The sequence below is a fragment of the Candoia aspera genome, chromosome 1 (assembly GCF_035149785.1).
Source record: "Candoia aspera isolate rCanAsp1 chromosome 1, rCanAsp1.hap2, whole genome shotgun sequence".
Classification (NCBI taxonomy): domain Eukaryota; kingdom Metazoa; phylum Chordata; class Lepidosauria; order Squamata; family Boidae; genus Candoia; species Candoia aspera.
In genome coordinates this window covers 264,522,658-264,543,679 of record NC_086153.1, presented here as the reverse complement: position 1 = coordinate 264,543,679, position 21,022 = coordinate 264,522,658, and the positions used below count along the sequence as shown (strand labels likewise).

The window sequence follows — 21,022 nt, the reverse complement described above, 5'->3', positions numbered from 1 at the left end:
GTCTTCATGTTTTCAAATTTATTTGCCCAACCATTAATGTTAGAAAGTTATTTTTAGTATGTGAAAGGTTACATTCTTGTGAAATCTAGATTTTCAAAACAGAGTTCTACAAATATCTCTTACTGCATGAAATGACATAGTTCAAATATTACATTACTATTTAGTAATACTGATACTATACTTTCTAAGTAGCTGAAAATACTTTGTTTTATACTTAGAGGATTTTCATGGACCTTGATCTGCTTCTGACCATTTGAACTCCGTGCAGTATTAACAGTTCATTTCTGTTCAGTTTTTCATTTCTTGTTTCAGTTAATCATTAAACAATAAAGCTATTTCTTTTTTAATGCAACATTTTTCCCTTCTTCATTAAGGCTCAGTCCTTGCTTTTACTTAAAGGAAACACAGAGTTATATACACTTTTATTTAATTGCAGATGCAGAGAAATGACTTGGCACGCCACATGCAAGAATTTACTCAGGTTCATATGAGAATGATGGCTCAGACTCTTCAGAGTGTCAGTGTTACTACTCCAACTTCCTTAAATTTTTCTGGAGCTTTACCCTTTGATCCATCACTCTTCTCTCAAGCCATGCCACCTTCATGTGAGTGTAGCCCTGAGGTCCAGAACTTCAAGGAGACTATTCAGCAACTGGAAGGTCGCTTAGTAAGACAAGATCACCAAATTAGAGAACTCATTGCAAAAATGGAGACCCAAAACTCCCAGATGGGGGATCTCAAACGCACCATTCGAAATCTAGAGGAAAAAATTGTTGACATTGAAGCCCAACAATGTAATGGTATTTTCCTGTGGAAAATTGAAAATTTCAGTATGTATCTGAAAGCCCAGGAAGAAGAAAGGCCTGTTGTGATCCACAGTCCAGGTTTTTACACAGGGAAACCGGGATATAAACTTTGCTTGCGTCTGCATATCCAGTTGCCAAGTGCTCAACGTTGTGCTAACTACATTTCTCTTTTTGTTCACACAATGCAAGGGGACTATGACAGTCATCTGCCTTGGCCTTTCCAAGGCACCATACGTCTATCAATTTTGGATCAGTCAGAAGGATCACCAAGGCATAATCATGAAGAAGTAATGGATACCAAGCCTGAGTTGCTAGCCTTCCAACGTCCTATGGCCCATCGCAACCCAAAGGGCTTTGGATATGTGACTTTTATGCAGTTGCAAGCCCTAAAACAAAGAACATACATAAAAGATGATATTCTTTTGGTACGCTGTGAAGTTTTAACGCGTTTGGACTTAACCAGTCTCCGAAGAGAGGGTTTTCAGCCTCGTAGCACAGATGGAACATCGTAGCCTATTGTCCAGTCTTGATCATTTGTTTATGTAATTGTGAAAACCAAGCTTGGTTTAAATTATTCGGCTCCCTGATGTGGAGCAGAAAATGATGCTCCTGTTTTCAAAAAGAAAAAAGTCATCATGTTAACCTAAGATAGCAAAATTCTGCTAGTGCCTCTTCCTCCTCCTCAGGAATAGAAAAGCAGCAATAATAAATGCCTTTTTTTTGCTACATGAAAAGTTTTTTGCCTGTAGCAGCTGCTTTGCTGTCTTATTGTATGAAGAATCTCTTGAACTGTAAAGGAAGAGTGAGATTCATGAGAATCACAGATCTTTGAAGCAGAAGTAAGACTGCCACCCTGGGAAGATAGTATGCTTTTCAGGAAAGGGAAGATCATTCTTCTGTCATAAGACAAAAATATATCTAGTGCACTCTGTTGATCCTTACAAGTGAGCTGGATAACTGTTACCACGAGCTGACATGTGTTAAAAATAGTACAGTGAAACAGAGCAACCTACTGTATAGTCAAGAATGGGTCAGATTCTGTTGCTATTTGTCATTAGAAGATTGATTGCTAAAGCTATAAACTTTGTACTTGTATCTCAGAGAAGTTAAACTATGAAATATATTTACCTAGAGGCAAGTATATAGTGGGGTATCTCAGGGCTCTGTCTAGGGCCCAGTATTCTTCAGTTTTATAAGTGACTTAGAGGATGGGAGGCTCACCAAGTCTGCAAATGGCACAAAGCTAGGAGGAGATTGCTAACACGTCAGAAGACATGCTCGAGGTTTGAAAGGTTTTCATATGCTTGAACATTGGGCTTTATCCAATAAACTACTGTTCAATGGCAAAATAAATAAGGTTATGCACTTAGATGGGAAAGACCAGATGCACAAGTAGAAGATAGGCAGGACTTGGCTCAGCAGTAGCACTTATGAAAAAGATCTGGGTATCCTAGTAGACTACAGATTAAGCATGAGCCAGGGAAGAATGCAGAGAAGAGCAATAAAGATGATGAAAAGCTTGGAGGCTAAAACTTATGAAGAACAGTTAAACTGGGTTTGTTTAGCCTAAAAAAGAAAAGGCTAAGAGGAGTCATGATAGCAGTCTCCCAGTGCTTGAAGGGCTGTTACAGTGAAGAGGGTATGAATTTGTTTTCCATAGTGTCTAAATGTAGGACAAAAACAAATGGATGGAGTGACTCCTGGTGTCATGGGATCATCTGAGGATTCCTGCCTGGGAAGTGGGTTAGACTGTAAGACCTCCAAGCTACCTTCCAACCCTATGATTCTATGAATTATTTGAATATCTAAGCTAATAAGTAGGGATGTTAAGAATAAATTGTGAGACAATATACAACAAAAACCCTTGACACAGTATGCACATATGACATGCATAACTGCTTAATGCTCTTTATCATCTGGGCAGGAAAGTCAACATTCATATGTTTGTAGATTTGGAATTACTTAGGGCTTCATTCTTGCATTCTCTTCCCAGAGAATGTAGTGTTAAGAATCCATTCTCAACTGCCGTTAATATAGTATGTTTGATATATCTAAAAGTTCATTGCAGATCTCTCCTAGAGAAGCTTAATGAGGTATCAAGCATACTTTTGCCCTAATGACTGATGAAATCTTGAGATATCCTTGACTGGTTTCCATGTCGCTATGTCATTTGCACTGCTTAATCCTATCTCTTGCCCTGTTGCATTTTTTGCACTTCTGTGATGATAACTTTTAACTGTGACGCTGTTACAAACATTAGGCATGTTTCATGTTTACCTGGAAGCACTGTTGCAATCTGTTAGCAGTAAAGGGAATTCCCCTTCTTTCAGTAGGTGATTTTTGATAGGCTTGTGCTTGCATTCTGCAGTGTTTTCAAGTTTGTTTTGCTGACATATTCAACATAGGTGTTACAATTCTCAAGAATGTGATTTTCACCAGCCTCAGATTGGCTGATCTAAGCAAAGCTGTACCAAAGCTTTTTTTTTTTTGCACTCAACAATCTCTATAGAATCGTGCTACTTTGGTGCACAAACTTGTTATTAGTGCTGTTAAAGTTGTTACCTTGTGTAAAAGAAACCTCTGATCAAAATTCAGTGGTGTTGACAGAATCTTTTTAGTGAAAGTGCTCTCAATAATACCTGTGTGACATGAGAGCAAAAAGTGTGGAATCATGGCCAAAGTTAACTAAAGGATGAAAGTGTGGCTCTCATGTGTGAAAGAAAAAAAAAAGATCAAGGCAGCCTTACCATTGCTTTGGGGGGGGGGGGAGAAACAATATAAATAGTCCTGGGGGCAACAGTCAGTAGCCCAAAATTTGCACTAGTACTCCATGTAAACATATGATGGTAAATCTGTAGCACTGTGATAACTTAATCTTTCTTTACAGTTCTATAAGAACACTTAGAGTAAAGGTGCTTGTCTTCCAGATGAATAAAAGACACACAATAATGAAGCAGCCATAGAAAAACACAAATTTTGGGATGACCTGTCAGATTTTGAGGGTGCCTGTCAGAACACTGCCCAAGAAGCGAAATGTATAGTGAATTTCCCAAGCATTTGGGAGTGAAATAAAGTATTCTCAGATGCCATAAAAGCAGAGCATGTGAGTGTTAACACTTAAGGTAGCATATTCCACAATTTTGTAGAAGAGATACTTATTTGGGAGCAATGACTTACGCAATGACTTTCCCAAACTCCCACCCCACCCAGGCACTGAAAATGTGCATTATTTCAAAGAATTGGTTGTCTATTCAGAGTACAGATACAATACAATTTTCTATTCTGATGCTTTTCTTATGAAAAAGAACTATGTAGATTATTCTTCATTTAAACTTGATCTAATTGTCATTTTTTTGTGAAATAATAACTCTTAGTGTGATATATTTCATTTACTTATCCAAAAGTAAACATCACTCACTCATTGGAACTTAGTTTTAACTATCTTTAGTAAGCTAAGACGAAAATGCTGGCATCTTCAGACATTTTTATATACAGCAGTGTTATATACTATAAGCTGCTGAGCTTGCCGACAGGAAGGTCAGCGGTTCGAATCCATGTGACGGGGTGAGCTCCCGTTGCTAGTCCCAGCTCCTGCCAACCTAGCAGTTCAAAAACATGCAAATGTGAGTAGATTAATAGGTACCACTTCGGCGGGCAGGTAACGGCGTTCTGCTTAGTCATGCCGGCCACATGGCCACAGAGGAAGTGTGTACAGACAAACGCCGGCTCTTCGGCTTTGAAACGGAGATGAGCACCGCCCCCTAGAGTCAGACACAACTGGACTTATTGTCAAGGGAAACCTTTACCTTTACTACTGCATAATTACAATCTATTTGACAGAAAAGCCAAGTTTATTTCCCAGTTTTCAAAGGCATCTGTGTATGAACAGTAATTTCTTGCAATAAACATTAACCTTTAAGGAATAATAATCCATTTAGTCCATAAACTAGTAGCTTGCATATTCTACCTTTTCACTTGCTATTTCCAATCTTTATTAGTCCTTAGGTGATAAAGTAAAAATAAAGGTAGGAACTAATTACCATCTGTGGGCATATTTCAGTTTCATGGCACAGTCTTCAGCACATCTATTAAGAAGCCAGCCTGATTACACTTCCAGATAATGGAATATAGGATTGCAATCTCAGTTTAACTTTTATTTAAAAATTGTTGAATACATTTAAACATTGCCATTTAAAACACTTGCACTCTTTTTCTATTGTTTAATCTTATTTTCCATCACTAGCAGTACTTTTTAGCTTCTGTTTTGTCCTACTTTTTAAATCAATCACTTTGAGCCCTTATCTTTGGATCTCATTGTTACTGGACATCAATAAGGTCTAATCCATCTCTTAGATATATCTAAATTTTTAATTAATTGGTTTTTAGCTTCATTTCTTCCATTTCCCCATCCATTTCATTGTATATTGTGTTTATTATGATCGTAGAACTCTCTGCAGGATGCTACGGTTTTATTTCAGTGTTTTATATTCTGTCACATATTGGGAATAGGACAGGAGCAGAAATTAGGAATCTGGTTGCAACTTTTTAGACTAACAAATTTCATTAAAAGGCATAAGCTTTCATAAACTATAGCTCACTTGATCAGATGCATGGAGGAGCAGAGAATTCATAGACTTCCAGCTATCTTAAATTCCAGTTCCCATCAGGCCTGGCCAGTATGGTTAGTAGTCAGGTATGTTCAGAATTGTAGTCTAGCAAGATTTGAAAGGTCCCAAGTCCCTCTTCTCCATTCCCTTAGGTATTTTAAGTAATAACAAAAGTGTTTGTGCTTACATGTGAAAAAGCAGTACTATGAAGAACTGTGCAGTTGCAATTGTTCACTATGTGCATTTATCTGTGTGCATGTGTGCCAAAAACTTCTAATTTCCTTGGAATATATAGAAGTTGAATAAGATATCTATTCTTTAGATCAGATAAAGCTGAATAGCATATGAAGACATGTTTTTTGCTGCTCACTGTAGAAGTCAAAAGTTTTCTGTGAGTATATTTTTTCAGGATCATATGCTCTTTCACAATTGCTTCACAATTAGTCACTTAACTCCACTGCAATATAGGGTGGAAGTGGGAAGCATTTTCTATTTGGGGGCCATGTTGTCTTCGTTAGGGGAGCGGCTTGTAGAACTATGGGTAGTATAGCAATATATTCAGTGAGCTAGATGCAAGATTTTGGCCCTTTTTATGTGCTCTGGGAGAGCGGGGAGGTATTTTAACTCTGGGAGGCTGAACACATCTAACTCTTCATTTTTAAAAATGTGCCATCTAATTGCCATTTTACCACAGAGCTCTTTTAACAAACATGGAATTCTGGGAATAACATAAATGGGGCTGGGACAACTTGTAGGCTAAGTATTGTTGGGATACAATATCAAGATACTTACCTCCTAAATTTTTTAAATAGAGAATTAGAAGTTTTCTGTTTCACTGAGGTTTCAAATTATTGTAATGTGTGTTCAACCAGGCATCCAAATACAAACATATGTTACAAGTGAACTGCAATGAAAAAGTACCTTTTAAATTAAAATGCAGGGTCTCTGCCTTAAATGAACTAATGTGACATAATCCAGTAAATTGAAGGTACTAGTAACAAGGCCACATTAAAACATCACATATTGCCAATGTTGCTAATGTCTGAGAACAATATTTAACAAAATATATTGTGTAATAAATGCACTAATCTGTGCATATACTACTACTGATTATCACAATAAACTAATCCATTTAATATTGCTGCAAAAAATGTCTAGTTATGTCAAAGATTTATGTGCAAAAGGACTTGAATGTATGTAAGACGACTGACTGAATTTACAAGACATAGCAAACTGTTTTTGTAACATTCACAGGCAAAATCTCAAAAGTAGCAAAACATGGACAAGCCTTTGCTGTACTTAAGGAAGTCTTCTGGATCATCATTTTATGTAATGCCTAGTCAGCAAATTGCTTTTTAAAAGGGACAATGTTGTGGTTTAATTTATTTTTTCATACAACTTTTTCATAATTATGTTTTTGTCAGTGAGTTACATATACAAAAAAATGTCAATGGGTTTCTTAGTTTGTTATCAGCAACATGGAACAAAATAATTTTCAGACATTTGTTTGAATGGGTAAATGACATTAATTTTAGCAATTAGTTTCTCATTTGCATAGCTGTTCAACTTGATTTCTTTAACGTGTGTGTGTTCATGATTTCCCTCTTCCTGTTTTGAACACAAAAGGAAATCCTGGAGAAATGGGGGCATTTCCTGCTAGCTTACAATAAAGTACATTTGAGAATAAAATAGTCTATTTCAAGTAAAAGCAAAATATACAAAACTATTTTGAGCTGTGGAATGGAACGTGCAACATTATGGATGCTGTATTACAGGGATGAGTGTAAATTTTCAGTGATAGTGGATTATAATTCCTTCCCCAATTGCAGCTCATAATGGTTGGCATTAATGGGAATTGTGAATTCAGCAGTAGTTTAACAGAACTATCTGCTGCAGTGTTTCGTAAATGCTTAACTGTAACTTGTATAGTTAGAAACCTTTTTCGAGGCCCAGTGGTGACTGATTATTTTGCTCCCCTTGCATCTCAGATACCTCCTTTTGAGAAAATGAGCAATTTGTAACTGCTCAGAAATTCTAGGTTTTTCAAAATAAAATTCATGATGAAAAATCCTCCTTATTTCAAGAGATTAAATAAGACAACATTCAACAAGTCTGAGTAAGACTATGCTCGGAGAAACAAACATGATCTTCTTGGCTTATATATGTCTGTATTAAGCATAGCACATTAATGCCATACTTTTTGGGTCAGAAGAGTGGCCTATAGAGGGAGGCAAAGCTGATACAAAGAATATGCCAACAAAACAACACATGCCAGATTCAGGACAACAGACTCTGAACAGCAGACAGATTAATGTAGGTTGAGTTGGAAAGTGGTGATTGTCTCTGACCCTTTTTCCCCAAGAGTGGTCTATGTTCAGGTACAAAAATGAGCTATCATTAATTTAAAACATGTTTTTCCCAATTTGGTGGTATTGGCCTAAATTAAAATACTTCCAAGGCAACATTCCAAACCAGTACGAAGGGAGTATAGGGTGATGCTGGACAAGGAGGGAGGGGATGGTGCCCTGGTCGAGATGTTTATACATCTCCAGAAGGAGAGTTAAATTTTATTTCATTGGTTAGATCTCTAGAACAGAAACAGTATCTCTCCAGGTGACATTAACAGCTCCTGCTAGTTAAATCCTGCATGGCTAATGAGTGATGCGGGGAACTGTACTCCAGTGATGCATGGAAAGTCCTATTGACTCTACCTCTGCTAGAATGTTCCTCAGCTGTTTTGTGCAACCAAAAGCTTACTACTGTCATATTTTTTTTTTTACATTCCTTCTGGCTCTGTGTAATAAACTTAAAAATGGGGAAGGAGAAAAAAAAACTAGCAAACTAACTTTCCTAGAGAAGGGTCCAAGACAGTGGCTACTAACATTGGAAGGAATGGTTTTACACCTAACAGTTGTAAATACATCGTTTAGCTTCTGAGTTCAGCTATTCATGAAGTAATATCATTATTAACCATAAGGTATGCAACTTCTAGTTGTTGGCACTATTTAGCATCATTTGTGCCATCTTCTGTCAGCAGCAGTGCATCAGGGATGTGACTACATGGAGTTGCTCCTTATTCCCATTCCAGGTATTTCTGCTATGTGCATGCTGCATATTGGTTTTGTTCATGTGCTAAGTGTAATTCATTAACTAAGATAATTAGTAAATTATTACTAGCACTCCATTTAACTTGTGCTTCTGAATGTGCAGGAAATTTGTATTACAGAATTCTGAAAGCTTGACATAATAGCCAACTTTTTTCAATGAGCATGTCTTTTACTAAAGTGGCCACAAAGGGGCAGTATTACTCTATTAAGTCCAACAGCTGTGTCAAAATAAGCACTTTTGAATGATGTTTTTAGTACAAGGAAAGGATTTTAAAATTCTGCTCACTGGCCCAGCTGCAGACCTGTTTAACTAAATACACACTTGCTGTAAACTGCTAAATTCTCCCTTGCAGCATTTGCCAAGTAGTTAGATTTTAGTGTTTTCTGTTTATGTTCAGATTGCACACTTTAAACTAATAATAAATACTAAATGGAAATCCAGCTATTGAGGATATAAGTATGCATTACAGCCACAAGGAAACCACCTCTTAAACTGTGAGCGCTTCAGGGAACCTTCCAGTAGCAACACCTCATCACCTTGTTAAGAGACACTTAAATCTAGAGCAGATGGTGGTTTTACATAAAAGCCACTAAAAGTGAATTCACCAGCAGGACACACAGAATGCATAAGTTGCCAGGTTAGATTCCATTTCTAATACCTTTGAGCCAAACCCTTGGAATAAGCATGCTTCTCTGATCCCATACCCATCTCAGCTGTTTCTAGTGCAAGCCTGAGGAAAGCCCATGAACATTTCAGTTACCTCAGGGTGGTTTGACACTGCCTTCTGAAGGGTTTTTCCAACTTCCTAGGCTGGCCCACAGCACTGGGGTTTCCTGGCAATCTCCCATCCAAGTAATAATCATGTCTGATCCTATTTAGCTCTCTGAGATGGACCAAAGTCACCAAGGTACTGCCACCTAGCTAGACCTGAGAGGATACTAGAGGAATCCTTTTTTTAGGAAAAAAAATGCAAAATGGATTCTACATTTAGCTACAGTATAGGCTATCATTTTACCTAGCAAAGACTTCTGCTTCTCCAGGTTAGGAGGAACAAAAAACAAACCAAAAAGACTTCCAAAATGATTATCTGCTAGGCTATTCCATCTAGGCATTATGCTAGTCAGCTTTCCCCAGCATGCTGGCTAGTGGGTGATCGTTCTGGAAATCCAAGACCTTTGAGGTTACCAGGATATGAAAGAGATGCCTCCTAAAATATATGCACTGGTCCGCAAATAAAAACTTTTTGCAATAGATCTAAGAATATGTTGGCTTATTTGGGACTATGTTGCACCTGTAAGATGATATCCTACAGGTACATGTTGAATGGAGTTCCTATGAGTACCAATGTGTCTCCAAATACTTCCTTTGGTGCTAACTAGGTTCCTTACCTTTCCTGGTTTAATAATTTTTTAACAATACAATTTTGTTTGCAGAAATATCTTTAAGCACTACAAAGGTTCCAAAGTTTTCATGCAAAAATAATGTATTACAGCCCAGTATTTTTGTTTCAAAGCATTCTCAGATAAAAAGGAATGCAGGATGGGTTGAGTGATAAACAATGGGCTAAAATTTGGGAAGACTAAGAAGTATATTTTGCCTATTTTTCTAAGTGTTAGGTGCAAGTATTTTGCTTTTGTTTATATGCTGCTTTGAGCATTGTCAGTCTATCTTTTTGGAGACCTAATGCCTTAGTGACCTACCTCAGCCATGTTCTTGGCCAAATTGTTTATAAATGCCACCAATTTGCCTTCTGTGAAGTAAAAAGTGAGAAAATTGTGAATTCCTGATGGTAGTTTCTGCTTTGGAACATGAACACCATCCCTGACTGATGCATTTTAGGGACCAATCTTTTCTTACCTCCCTATTTGCCACATGAAAAATATTTTGAGTAGGCACACCAGCCACTTTGATCAATGGATAATCCCCTTCACTAGGACAATAATTTGGTGATTGGGCCCAGAACACTTAAAAAAACCCAGCTCCAAATACGTCCACTGACCCAGAAAAGCTGGGACGCATTCTCAGGGATATGGCTGGCTTCCTGTGCTGGAAAGTGGCACAATGTAATCCAAGTATGTATAGATGGCCTGAAAAGCTTTTAATACTACATGTAAATGGACATATACTGTATTTTGTATTAGCATTCCAGATGTGTTTCCCTAGCCAACATACTCATCTTCCTCACCCTTCTGCTGGTTTAGAAAGCAAACGCCTGCGGTGGAATCCCTCTGCTCCCCAACATATTTAAAACTATCAGCATATTTAAAACTATCAGCCAGTGCTTTCCATAGTTTGCGACCACCAGCCCTCAAGATTTCCTTTGTTATACCATCTTTTCCTGGAGCTTTCCCCAGTGTCATCTGATGGATGGTGTGCCAAACTTCACTTATTAGAACGGGCGGTATATGCTCAGTCGTGGCGGTCAATGGCAGCATTGGAATGTCCAAACGGGATGCAAACAAGTCCACGTAGAATTCTTTGCAGATTTGCTTGAAGTCTTGCTTTCCTGTCTTTTCTTTTCCGTTTTTATATTTTAATACTGCTATTGTTTTACACAGTGAATAAAAGAATATTACATGCTACTTTTTCCCTGAACAGTCTCTAGTGCTATGTTTAAGGTCAAGAGACTTTTATATAGCAGTTCATTAACTGCCATTAAGAGCCAGTCTGTATAGTGCTTAAGGCATCAGGCTAGAAAGTGGGAGACCCTTGTCTGTTTGGGATTGAGGTTGAATTCTAATCCCGCCTTAGACACAAAGCCAGCTGGGTGACTCTCTCTCAGCCCTAGGAAGGACACAATGGCAAACCACTTCTGAAATCTTGCCAAGAAAACTGCAAGGACTTCCCCTTCTACAGGAGTCAAGACTAACTCAAAAACACCCCCCCACACACACACAAAGAAACCTATATTAAAAATTAATAGAACGATCGGCTTCTTTTTAGATGACTGCATTAAAAAAAGGCTATGGCATCGATTTAAGATAATCTGCATTATCTGTGTCATGCATTTAGGTTCTGGGGGTTAACTTAATTCTACTAGGGTTAGGCTGCAGCAGGGAATGGCAGGAGATCATAGACTGGAAGGGCCTATAGACTTTAAGCGGTGGTAGAGATGGTGATTGAATACTCTTTGAACAGGGGGGAAGTGATTTCAACCTTTCTGTGTGCTGAATGCTATAGAAGTTGCTTACCCCAAAGATGTCTTCAGATACACCTATTTATTACTACTTCCTGGCCTTCTACTTGTGGTAAAAGTGAAACTGCAAGGCACTATTGCATGCTAGGGCAGCTCTATCAGTCTTTCTAGGTACCTGGAATAAGGTAGTGTCATGCTTGGCTGTGTAGTCTGGTATTGCCAATTCTGCCAGGCAACATCTGGAATTCAGATGGGAAACCTGTCATGGAGAAATTACCAGACTGCAGTTCCCAGCCACATTGGCCTCAGTTCCTTACCTCTACTTTAAAGTCTTTCATAGAGATTAACTTCACCTACCACTAAATTTTTAACTAGGGATGGTGCCAACTGAAACTGGGAAACCATACTGCATGCTAAACACCTGTTTTACTGGTGGACCCTGGTCCCTTCCTGTCTTACATACCCACTTTCTTTTTCTGTACCACAATTTCCTGGAAAGGAGCCAAGGTCTTTAGCATGCAGCTTTAGCAGTAGAAATGGTAGTTGTCTCGTTTCGGTTTGAGGCTATAGCACAGAGAAGCCACAAAACAGATTTTAAGAGAATTAAGGCAATAGGCTGAGAAAGTGAGAAGCACTTGTCAGAGATGGTTATATTTCCATCTTGGTTATATGCAAAAAAGAAAACATGTGACTGAGCCTCAAAGCTGTTTCACATGAAAATGTCAAATAAAGAAGATAACAAAGCTTTGTTTTTTAACAGCTGATGTGTCTGAAAGGAATTTTGGAATATATTTTGCTTGTTTTTTTAAAAATTTAATAAGGTGATTTTTACAGTTTTTTGTACGTATGCCTTGCCCAGTGTATTTCACGAAAGTGTATACTTTTCCTTGGTGTCTATGTTTCTTTAATCATCTGTAAAGTTGAAACTGTTATGCTTTTGGACAAATAAATGATTTCACATTGGGGCTCTGCCTATTTACAGTATCTCTCTTACATTCATTTCTTTGGCCAAATTACCTATAATGTGAATGCTGTAGCAGAACAGCAGGCTGAAGAGAGTGTTTTTGGAACTTGGATCTAGTTCTGCCTTGTATTTGCAATTGCTGAGGAAGTTCCTTTTTAGTTTTTTGCTTTCTGAAAAATGAGCATTTTGTGACTGACCATACTCCCTATGACAGCCTTTTTGTGAGCATGTCTATGACACCCTCTCAAAATTCCAGATTTTTGTGTTGACCCCAAAATAGTGTGATGTTTGGTTTAAGTCTACTTCCATCAGGTATTTAGGATAGCTATCTTTGTGAGCTAATTGTTGCTTTCAAGCAGAAGAGTTTTTCTTATCCTTGCATTTTCCAAACATGTTGAGCTCCAGGTCTTGTGGGTGTGGAAAAATGTTCTTGTTCTTCCTACTTAACTGAACTTTTTGTAATGAGAAAGTTGCATACACAATAGAGCCTGGGTAGTAGTTGCTAAATGTTTATTCTGGAGCCTTAGAACTGGCAGGAAAAGCACACATCCCACATTCTCCAACAAACTTTATTCCACTGTTCTTTTTTCTGACAGCTAAATAAGTTGTGCTAGGACTATGCTAACACAGCCAATAGCACTCCTTTATCTGTATCTATACGTAGAAATTAGCCTTCTCCTTGGATTATGAATGACTTCCATCAAAAGGGAACCACTGCCAAACAAGCATTATACATATGAAAAATATATTAGGAAACTGGATTTTTAACAATCAGTTGTAGTTACTAAAGGCCATTGTCCCATCAATATCAAGGGACCTGGAGGAGGAAGGCATCTAGCCACAAAACTTAGAAGAACATTCTCTCCCTATCCACCTTGCCAAATAGTGGGTTGGATTCCAAAGGTATATGGAAATGTTTGCAGAAATGGGAGCAAACAGTCTAAAGGCAGCACCACTACCCAGGTTCCAAAAAACTCAACTAACTTGATCCTGATTTTTGCAGCAGTCATCTTTACAGAAGCCGTGGATGTTTCCTGTTCTGTATGGAAATTTTGCACAGCAGGAGGGTTTCCTGCAAGAATGGCTACTCCCACCAGCTGAAGGGGTTCTGTTTGCTATCACCACTAACATAATCTAATGCAAAAGTAAACTTTTTTCATCACTGTTATCAACAGAAGCTATTTCCAGAATAGTCAGTCTTAAACCCAACAACTAAATTACAGAAGGCAACCTCTTCAGTAGCACAAAGCCATTATTGCCTGCTTACCAGCTCAGCACTGGTGTTATGTTTCTTTGCTATCACAAGCAGGCAGGCAGATACCTTCCCTAAAAATGCTTCAACAGTTTTCTGAAACTAATATAAGTAATCCCTGAGAAGTACAGCAATGAAAAGAAAACTTCAAAACAACATGCTAGCAACAGTAGTTTTGTTTTCAGCTACTGCTTCCATTTTATTCTATTTACCCAGAATAGAATTTGGCTAATCCAGACAGCTCTAAGAAGAGCCAGAAGCTCTAAGAGACTGGAAGCAGTTTTGCTACTCCTATTTTATAATTTAGGTGTGCATCATATTATAATAATAATGTTCATTGCCCTACAAAGTGATGCACCACTGCAACAGACTTGAAGTTTTTATAACTGGCTTCCTTGTATTTAGAAGACATCACGGGTGAGAAAAGATACCTGCCTGTCCCCAACACTGAAGTTCATCTTCCTAATCTGCATGGCAGAATAAAACTAGGATTACAGTGTTCACCCTCTGGATAAGACAAAAGGTGAATGCAATTGTGGTACAGAAACCTAGCTTAGGTGGGGAGTACGGGACTTTGAGAAACCATTGTTCTGAAGCAATGCTGGAAAGTTTCAGCTGAACCAACTTTGTACCTTTGTAGTCAGCAGAAAGGACCCTCCTAGTATTAGAGCCTAAGAAAAAAACCAGATCATGAACGTGCCCTGTAGATCCAGTTCTTGATCCAAGCAACATGAAACATAACAATGGCTTGCTTCTCTTCCTCTGTTTCAACAGACAGACGTGCAGTTCAGTTCTGCAGGATCCTCCATGCCTGGGGTGTCCAGTCCTTCTGGTCCATCTGCTATGCTGGGCTCACTAGAAAACTGCCTGTGGTTCAAACTGGGTTGCAAGAGTAGACACTGGTCACCATTGTCTGGTTCTTCCGCCAGCATGCCTGAGTGCATAATGGAAGCCATGGCCAACAGCTGGATATCAGAATGAGCATTGGCAACAGTATGCCGACGGATGCTCCCACATTTCTCAAGGTAAGCCTCACCTTCCTGTTCAGTCAAGGGTGTCAAGGCGGTCTCACTGACCTGTCGGGTTGCCACTGTGTGAGAAGAGATGCTCAGCCCATTGGGTTTGTAACGAGATTTGTAATACCGTCTCTCTGGAAAATAAGGGGGAAAAGACATGTTCTTAATCACAGATTGTTTACCACTGCAAGAATCGATTTCTCAGGGAACATTCCAAAACCATCCTTGTGCAAACAATTTTGCCTCTGTGAAAGGCATATTAGCTCCCCTCAACAGGGATAGTTTTAAAATATGTAACTGTACAAACAATCTCCCTACATGAATTCTGCATTCAAAATTTTAAAATGCAATTTACTATCTTTTTCAATGAAATGTTTCAGTGAACAGGAAGGTCATAATCATTTTTTAACATATATATATAAAATATTTTTTCATCTTTAGTTTTGCTGACAAGTTGCAATATGTGAGTGATGAGGATATTTGGAATAAATAAAATACAAGTTATACAATAAATTATGCTTAATTTCCTTTTAAAGCCTTGAAGAAATCTGTGCGATGGGATAAAGAAGAATTGAAGAGAAATCAAATCCTATGACAATATTTGATTGAATTAAAGATTAAGACTGTTAGGAGTAAAAGGAAGCAATATAAAGTTGGTTTATTTGAACAGTTAAAATAAGTTAGTTTGCTTGTTTGTTTATTTATGCAATGTTTTGGCAACCCTTTATGGACTTTTTGCTGACACCAGGATTGAAAAGTTAATGTTTTGTAGATTTACTTATAGATAAGGGATGGGATATGGGATGAAGAGATATCTGTTTAACTTCATAGGGAGTGAAGAGTTATTAAATTTGTTTATATTTGTTGTGATGAAGTCTGGAAGTCACTTCTTTATATACATATATTTTCTTCTTCCTTCCTTTTTTTCCCCCTGCACTTTTTATTCTTTCTTTCCATTCTCTTCTCTAAGTTTGCTTTTTATTAATTTTTACTATTGTAATTTTAAGATGAATATTAAATATAACATATTAAATATTGAATATAATAAAATTATATTCAAAAAATGAAGCAGGAACCTTCCTAAAGTGCGGTAGCTTTAATGAATCATGGACAAGGACTACATTCATGCTCCCGCATGTTCTAAAGCACCCAGTGTGGTCTAGTAGTGATGGTGCTGGACTGACACTGGGGAGACCCAGCTTCTAGTCCACCCTTAGCATTTGAATTTCACTAGGTGAATTTGGATCAGTCACTCTCTATCAGCCTAACCTGCCTTACAGGGTTGTATGGGAATGGGGGCATGCTGTATATGCTGGCAGCCTCATACTGCCTCATACTGTTTTGAAAACTTCCCCCATTCTCCTAAACTGTTTTTTTAGGAAGTAGAGACACCACAGAGAGAAGTGTGACATCAATAAAACTCAGCTTGCCTTTTTCTCCAGATGTCTCCCCTGATAGTTCTGCTCATAGAAACACTAGATCCAAAATAGCTGCTGCAACATTTATTACTGCAGCACTGGAATAGTTCAGAAATGGTTTCACAAACTTTCACAAGACTAAGCATCAGAAAGTCACTTATGTGAGAGAGAAATCATAGCCAGTTTGCTGTTATCACAGAGACAGAGGTCCTAAATATGCACAACACCCCAGATTTCAGAGATAGATGTTTCATCTTAAACCTTCCATCCATCCATCCATCCAATCCTACCTATCTATCCAAATCTTCCTTAGTTTTTCATAGATGTAATCTGTAATGGATTCACTTCCAACCAATTAAATCTGTACTCAGTTGGATTAAAATCTAAACTGAGCTCAGTTTCAAGCTAACAGCTTATTCTTTCACTCGCATTATAAGTAGATATGATTGTTAAGAACATCAAATCAACCAATCTTGTCTCAAAATTATCCAAATCTATAACTGAGAGCAAATATTAGCAGTTCAACTTTCATAGTTTAAGTTCTCTTTTGTTGATTCCAACTCACTATACAAGTCAGGAATGAAACACCAAAACAAGCCCTTACAGAGAAAAGATGGGGTCTAAGAAGTACACGGCCTTGCCTTTGGCAACCAAGAATTACCAAGTCAGAAAGCCCATCATTCCAACTCTGCCACAATCTGGTGGCTGCTGTGAAGCAGCACTTTGTAAATTCCATGTGAACTTTCATTCATGCTAGAAATTGAACCCTGTACATTCTTTGTTTTAATCTGCAAGGCTCAGCAAACTCAACACCTGTCTTGAATGATAGGAATAGTCCCACAGCAGGTTCTTTTAAGTCTTAGATGCTATATAGGTCCATGAATTTCTGCTTGGATAACACACAGCTATTGTTTACTTCTTTAGTATCACAGGATGAGGGAGAGGTCTCTTTTTTCCTTCAATTCCTCCCACAGCTAGTGTCTAAGGTCTTCCAACAGTGGTTGCTGCCCCCAGGACAACTGAAACTCCCTCTCTTACAAGAAAAAGGGCAGAGGTGAGAGGGAACATAGTCCTTTGGAAACTCCAACTTCCCTTTATATACCAGAGGCAGGCAGCTAAGACTAAGAGGATCTGAGACCTCTTAGTCATTATAATCTTTGGGGGGAATTTTATTTATTTATTTACACTTACACACACACGTGCGCACACACACACACATACTATACACACACACAGTGTGTGTGTGTGTGTGTGTATTGCTACTGCTTATAGTTAAGGTTCCCGGTCCAAACTGAAGTGAAATTCTAACTAAAACTTGATTTCAAGCTGTAACCAAATCCTAAAGTCCCTCTATTGTGCCTTTATACAAAACAGTTATACAAGCATCATCCATCTCTCTGGGGTATTTTAAAGGCTGCCTCCAGTGAGGTTGATAGATTGCATTCCTGCTAAAGGATAGGGTGTTCATGGTCAGTCTCTCTCTCTCTCTCTCTCTGTGTATGTATGTATGTGTGTGTGTGTGTTTAAGTAAATATATATATATATATATTTACAGTTGCCACTGTCATGCCCATAATTCTTCCTCCAGAGCTTCCAGCTGGAAATCCATGCTATCTACATGGGTTGTGCTAAGAATCACTGCAAGAGTGATGCTACATTTTTATGTTTTTTCACTGCAACTATTATGGTCCTTCAGCCCTAACTTATTGCTGAAATAATGGGCAAAGGGTGGAAGAGGAATTGCAGTGCGCAGTTTTAACTGGAATAGTCCTCACAGCCTGCACTGCCAAAGTAGAAGCAAAACATTCTTGGCAAGTCAATCAGATTCAGCAGTGCTTCCTGAGGTCATTCCATCAGTACCGTGCATCTGGAGAGCACCCACCTACACCAATGGTTATTGACTTGGGGGCAGGGGGAGTGTGGAAAAACAACATGACAGGACTTCTATCACAGGACTGCATCCACCATCTTGACGTTTTGATCCCTTGCTATCCCCCATCCCATTTCAATGGTATAGCAGAGGAGTACCTAACCTGAGACCCCAATGCTACATAGGATGTTGCCGCATAGTCTTTGTTCAACCTCAGCTTTCCTCTCTGCCCTTTAAATTGGCCTCTTTTATTCTATAAAGCAGCAGTTAATACAACGTAACTCCCTGTTCCAAACTGGGAATTCATTTCCTGCTTAACTGTATGCCCATCTACCCTGAATGTGTTATTCACAGCACCTTCAGAAACAAATGGAGAAGGGAAGAATACTGAACCAGAAGGAGACTCTGCTTGAATCCAGATCAGAACTCCTTTCCCTCAGAAAAACGCCAATAATGTAAAAAGAAGGTTGACCCACGTTAGGTACTTATTACAGCAGTGTTGCTCAACCTCAATTCCTCCCACAGCTGGCTGGGGAATCTGGGAGTTGAAGCCCACACTTCTTAAAGTTGCTACATTGAGAAACACTGCACTGGAGAACTTCATTCGCCAACTCACTGGTAAGCTGGAGATAACATGAACCAGAATTTCCAACCACACAGCTGCTTGGCTGCCTGGTTGGAAAGACTGGTTTACTGTCTACCTTATGGACCCTGAGTAGGCAGCTCTGAATCATGCTGCTTGTTGCAGAAGAATGAAGAAAGCATATAAGAGACACAAAATGGCAGAAATAGTGAGAGAGAAAGGGGGACGTGAACAATCTAATTTAGAAACGTAGGCTTGCTCCTACGCTTTGCAAGTTTTCTGCCCAGACCTCTTTAAGTAGCTGCAAATATTCATTTCAAATCAGACGAAACATGAGATCTAATAAATAGATTCCTCTAGCCAGCACATCATCCCCCCTATTAAAAGTTAGATTTAGCAATCATTTCTCACTTGTCAGCTTGATGTCCCCAAAAAGCCATTCCAATCTGGAGCGGTAGCTATAAAAAGCAGTTGGAAAAGGTAATGCATTCCAAAGGGCAATGGTGGCCAAACAGGAATAGTCAGGAGAAAACAAACACTGAAGGCTTTGTTCTACAGCCCTGTTTACTGCAGCTAGCCACCAAGAATATTTCCCGCAATGGACAAACACTGCAAACCGCTATCCTCTGACATGGCAACAGAAAGGAAAAGTGCACTGAGTTCATATCAGCTGATAAGCCATCAGCAACAAATGCCTATTATTGTTTTTTAATCTCTCCAACAGAAATACTGTGGGCTGATTCCAATCTAAGAGAACGAATGAATACAAATGTGTTTATACAACTATTATTATTATACATTTTGAAGAAAGACCACACTTTCTTTTGATCCCATGCTCAGCTAGTGCCAGTATAATTAAGCTCACCTCACTGGATTATTCTCCTATATTACTACAGCAGAAAATTATCCTGTTCTTAAATTCCGCACCAGGCCTAATTGGCCATTTAGACACCAGCATCTATAAAACTGTTATACTACTTGGAAAAAAGAAAGCACCCAATGCTCAGGTAGGCAATATTTTCTGGCTTGGTCTGTCCCCAAAAGCCTCCTTAACAGGAAGTGAACTATTCCTTCCCTGACGTTTTTTATCATCTAAGTGGGACTCTACAGCACTTCTGCAAAGAAGTACTGTATGATACCAGAAGCTAATACTTTATTTCACATCACTGTTGTTTGCAGATTTTTTTTTTTTTAATGAAAATAAATCTTAAGGAAAAAGCCTAGTGGTCATCAAGGAAGATGTCTGCACATACACAGTACATATTGTCTTCCCTGGCCTTGAAGCAATGAAAAATTACCTCTATGCTGTAGCAAGAAAAGTGCATCAGTTTTAAGTGAGCCAAGCCATTACTGGAATTAGAAAAAAAGATGGAATGGTAGGTAGGGAAACAAATTGCCTCAATGCGGAAGAGCCAAAGAAAGGTGAAATCTGATCAGGAAGTGTGTGTGAATGCAGTTTTGGCTTCTACCTCCAGGTGCTAGGTAACTCACTTCATAGATCACTTCTCACCAAAGAAAGGGCTACTGCCACAAACTTGCAGTGTCATGGAAAGAGGATTATAAGTAGCCTTAAAGCCCAATTTGGATGACTTAGCCCTGGGATATCTTCAAGACCACCTCCTTCAAGCAAGAACCAACCTGCCTCATAAGAACATCTGGGGGGAGGGGAGGAAATGGCCGTAGTTCCCCAGTATCATGAATCCAGAGGGCCTGAAACCAGGAGGAGGTGCATCTCTGTAATGCTCCCCTTATTATGGAACAGACTTCCCCTGGAAGTGAGATTAGCACTGACTTCTTTAATGAGATGAGAGAATACCAATAATTATATTGCTCTGATTAGGTTGCTGGTTTTAATTTTTGTATTACATTTGCTATTATACAATGGATATGCTATGTCTATGCATATAACTGAATGATTTCAGCAGTCTAGAGGTCAAATAAATAAATGCAGTACAAAACTACAAGAGCAAGAAATTAAAAATACATCTGAAAAGCAGAATCATGAATAACTCTGAACTCAGCTCATAGACCAGAGGAAACATCAGATCAAAACATTCTGAGTGGCTAAAAGGGAAATTAATGGAATCATAAAATTGGGAAGTCAATGAAACATAGAAGAGTTGCTACAAGAGAAGAAAAAAGTTATTCTGCCAAAAATGTTGCCAAATTCTCTTAAGATGGCCAAGAAAAATGGGTGTGCTTTCCACAGTTCAGGTATTTATTATTTATGTATTTGATTTGTATGGCTGTCCATCTCACCTA

General features: G+C 38.6%; 2 protein-coding genes across 2 annotated transcripts in view; one reads left to right on the top strand and one right to left on the bottom strand.

The window, feature by feature from the left end:
- The window catches only part of TRAF6 (TNF receptor associated factor 6), a 28,870-nt gene extending 22,317 nt beyond the window's left edge, over positions 1 to 6,553 (top strand). The window contains exon 7 of the mRNA XM_063289627.1: positions 437 to 6,553. Coding sequence (XP_063145697.1) covers positions 437 to 1,318 — 882 coding nt within the window. The 3' untranslated portion in view covers positions 1,319 to 6,553. The remainder of the gene's footprint in view (positions 1 to 436) is intronic.
- An 8,078-nt stretch (positions 6,554 to 14,631) lies between these two features.
- PRR5L (proline rich 5 like) overlaps positions 14,632 to 21,022 on the bottom strand; it is a 47,962-nt gene continuing 41,571 nt past the window's right edge. The window contains exon 9 of the mRNA XM_063289626.1: positions 14,632 to 15,023. Coding sequence (XP_063145696.1) covers positions 14,641 to 15,023 — 383 coding nt within the window. The 3' untranslated portion in view covers positions 14,632 to 14,640. The remainder of the gene's footprint in view (positions 15,024 to 21,022) is intronic.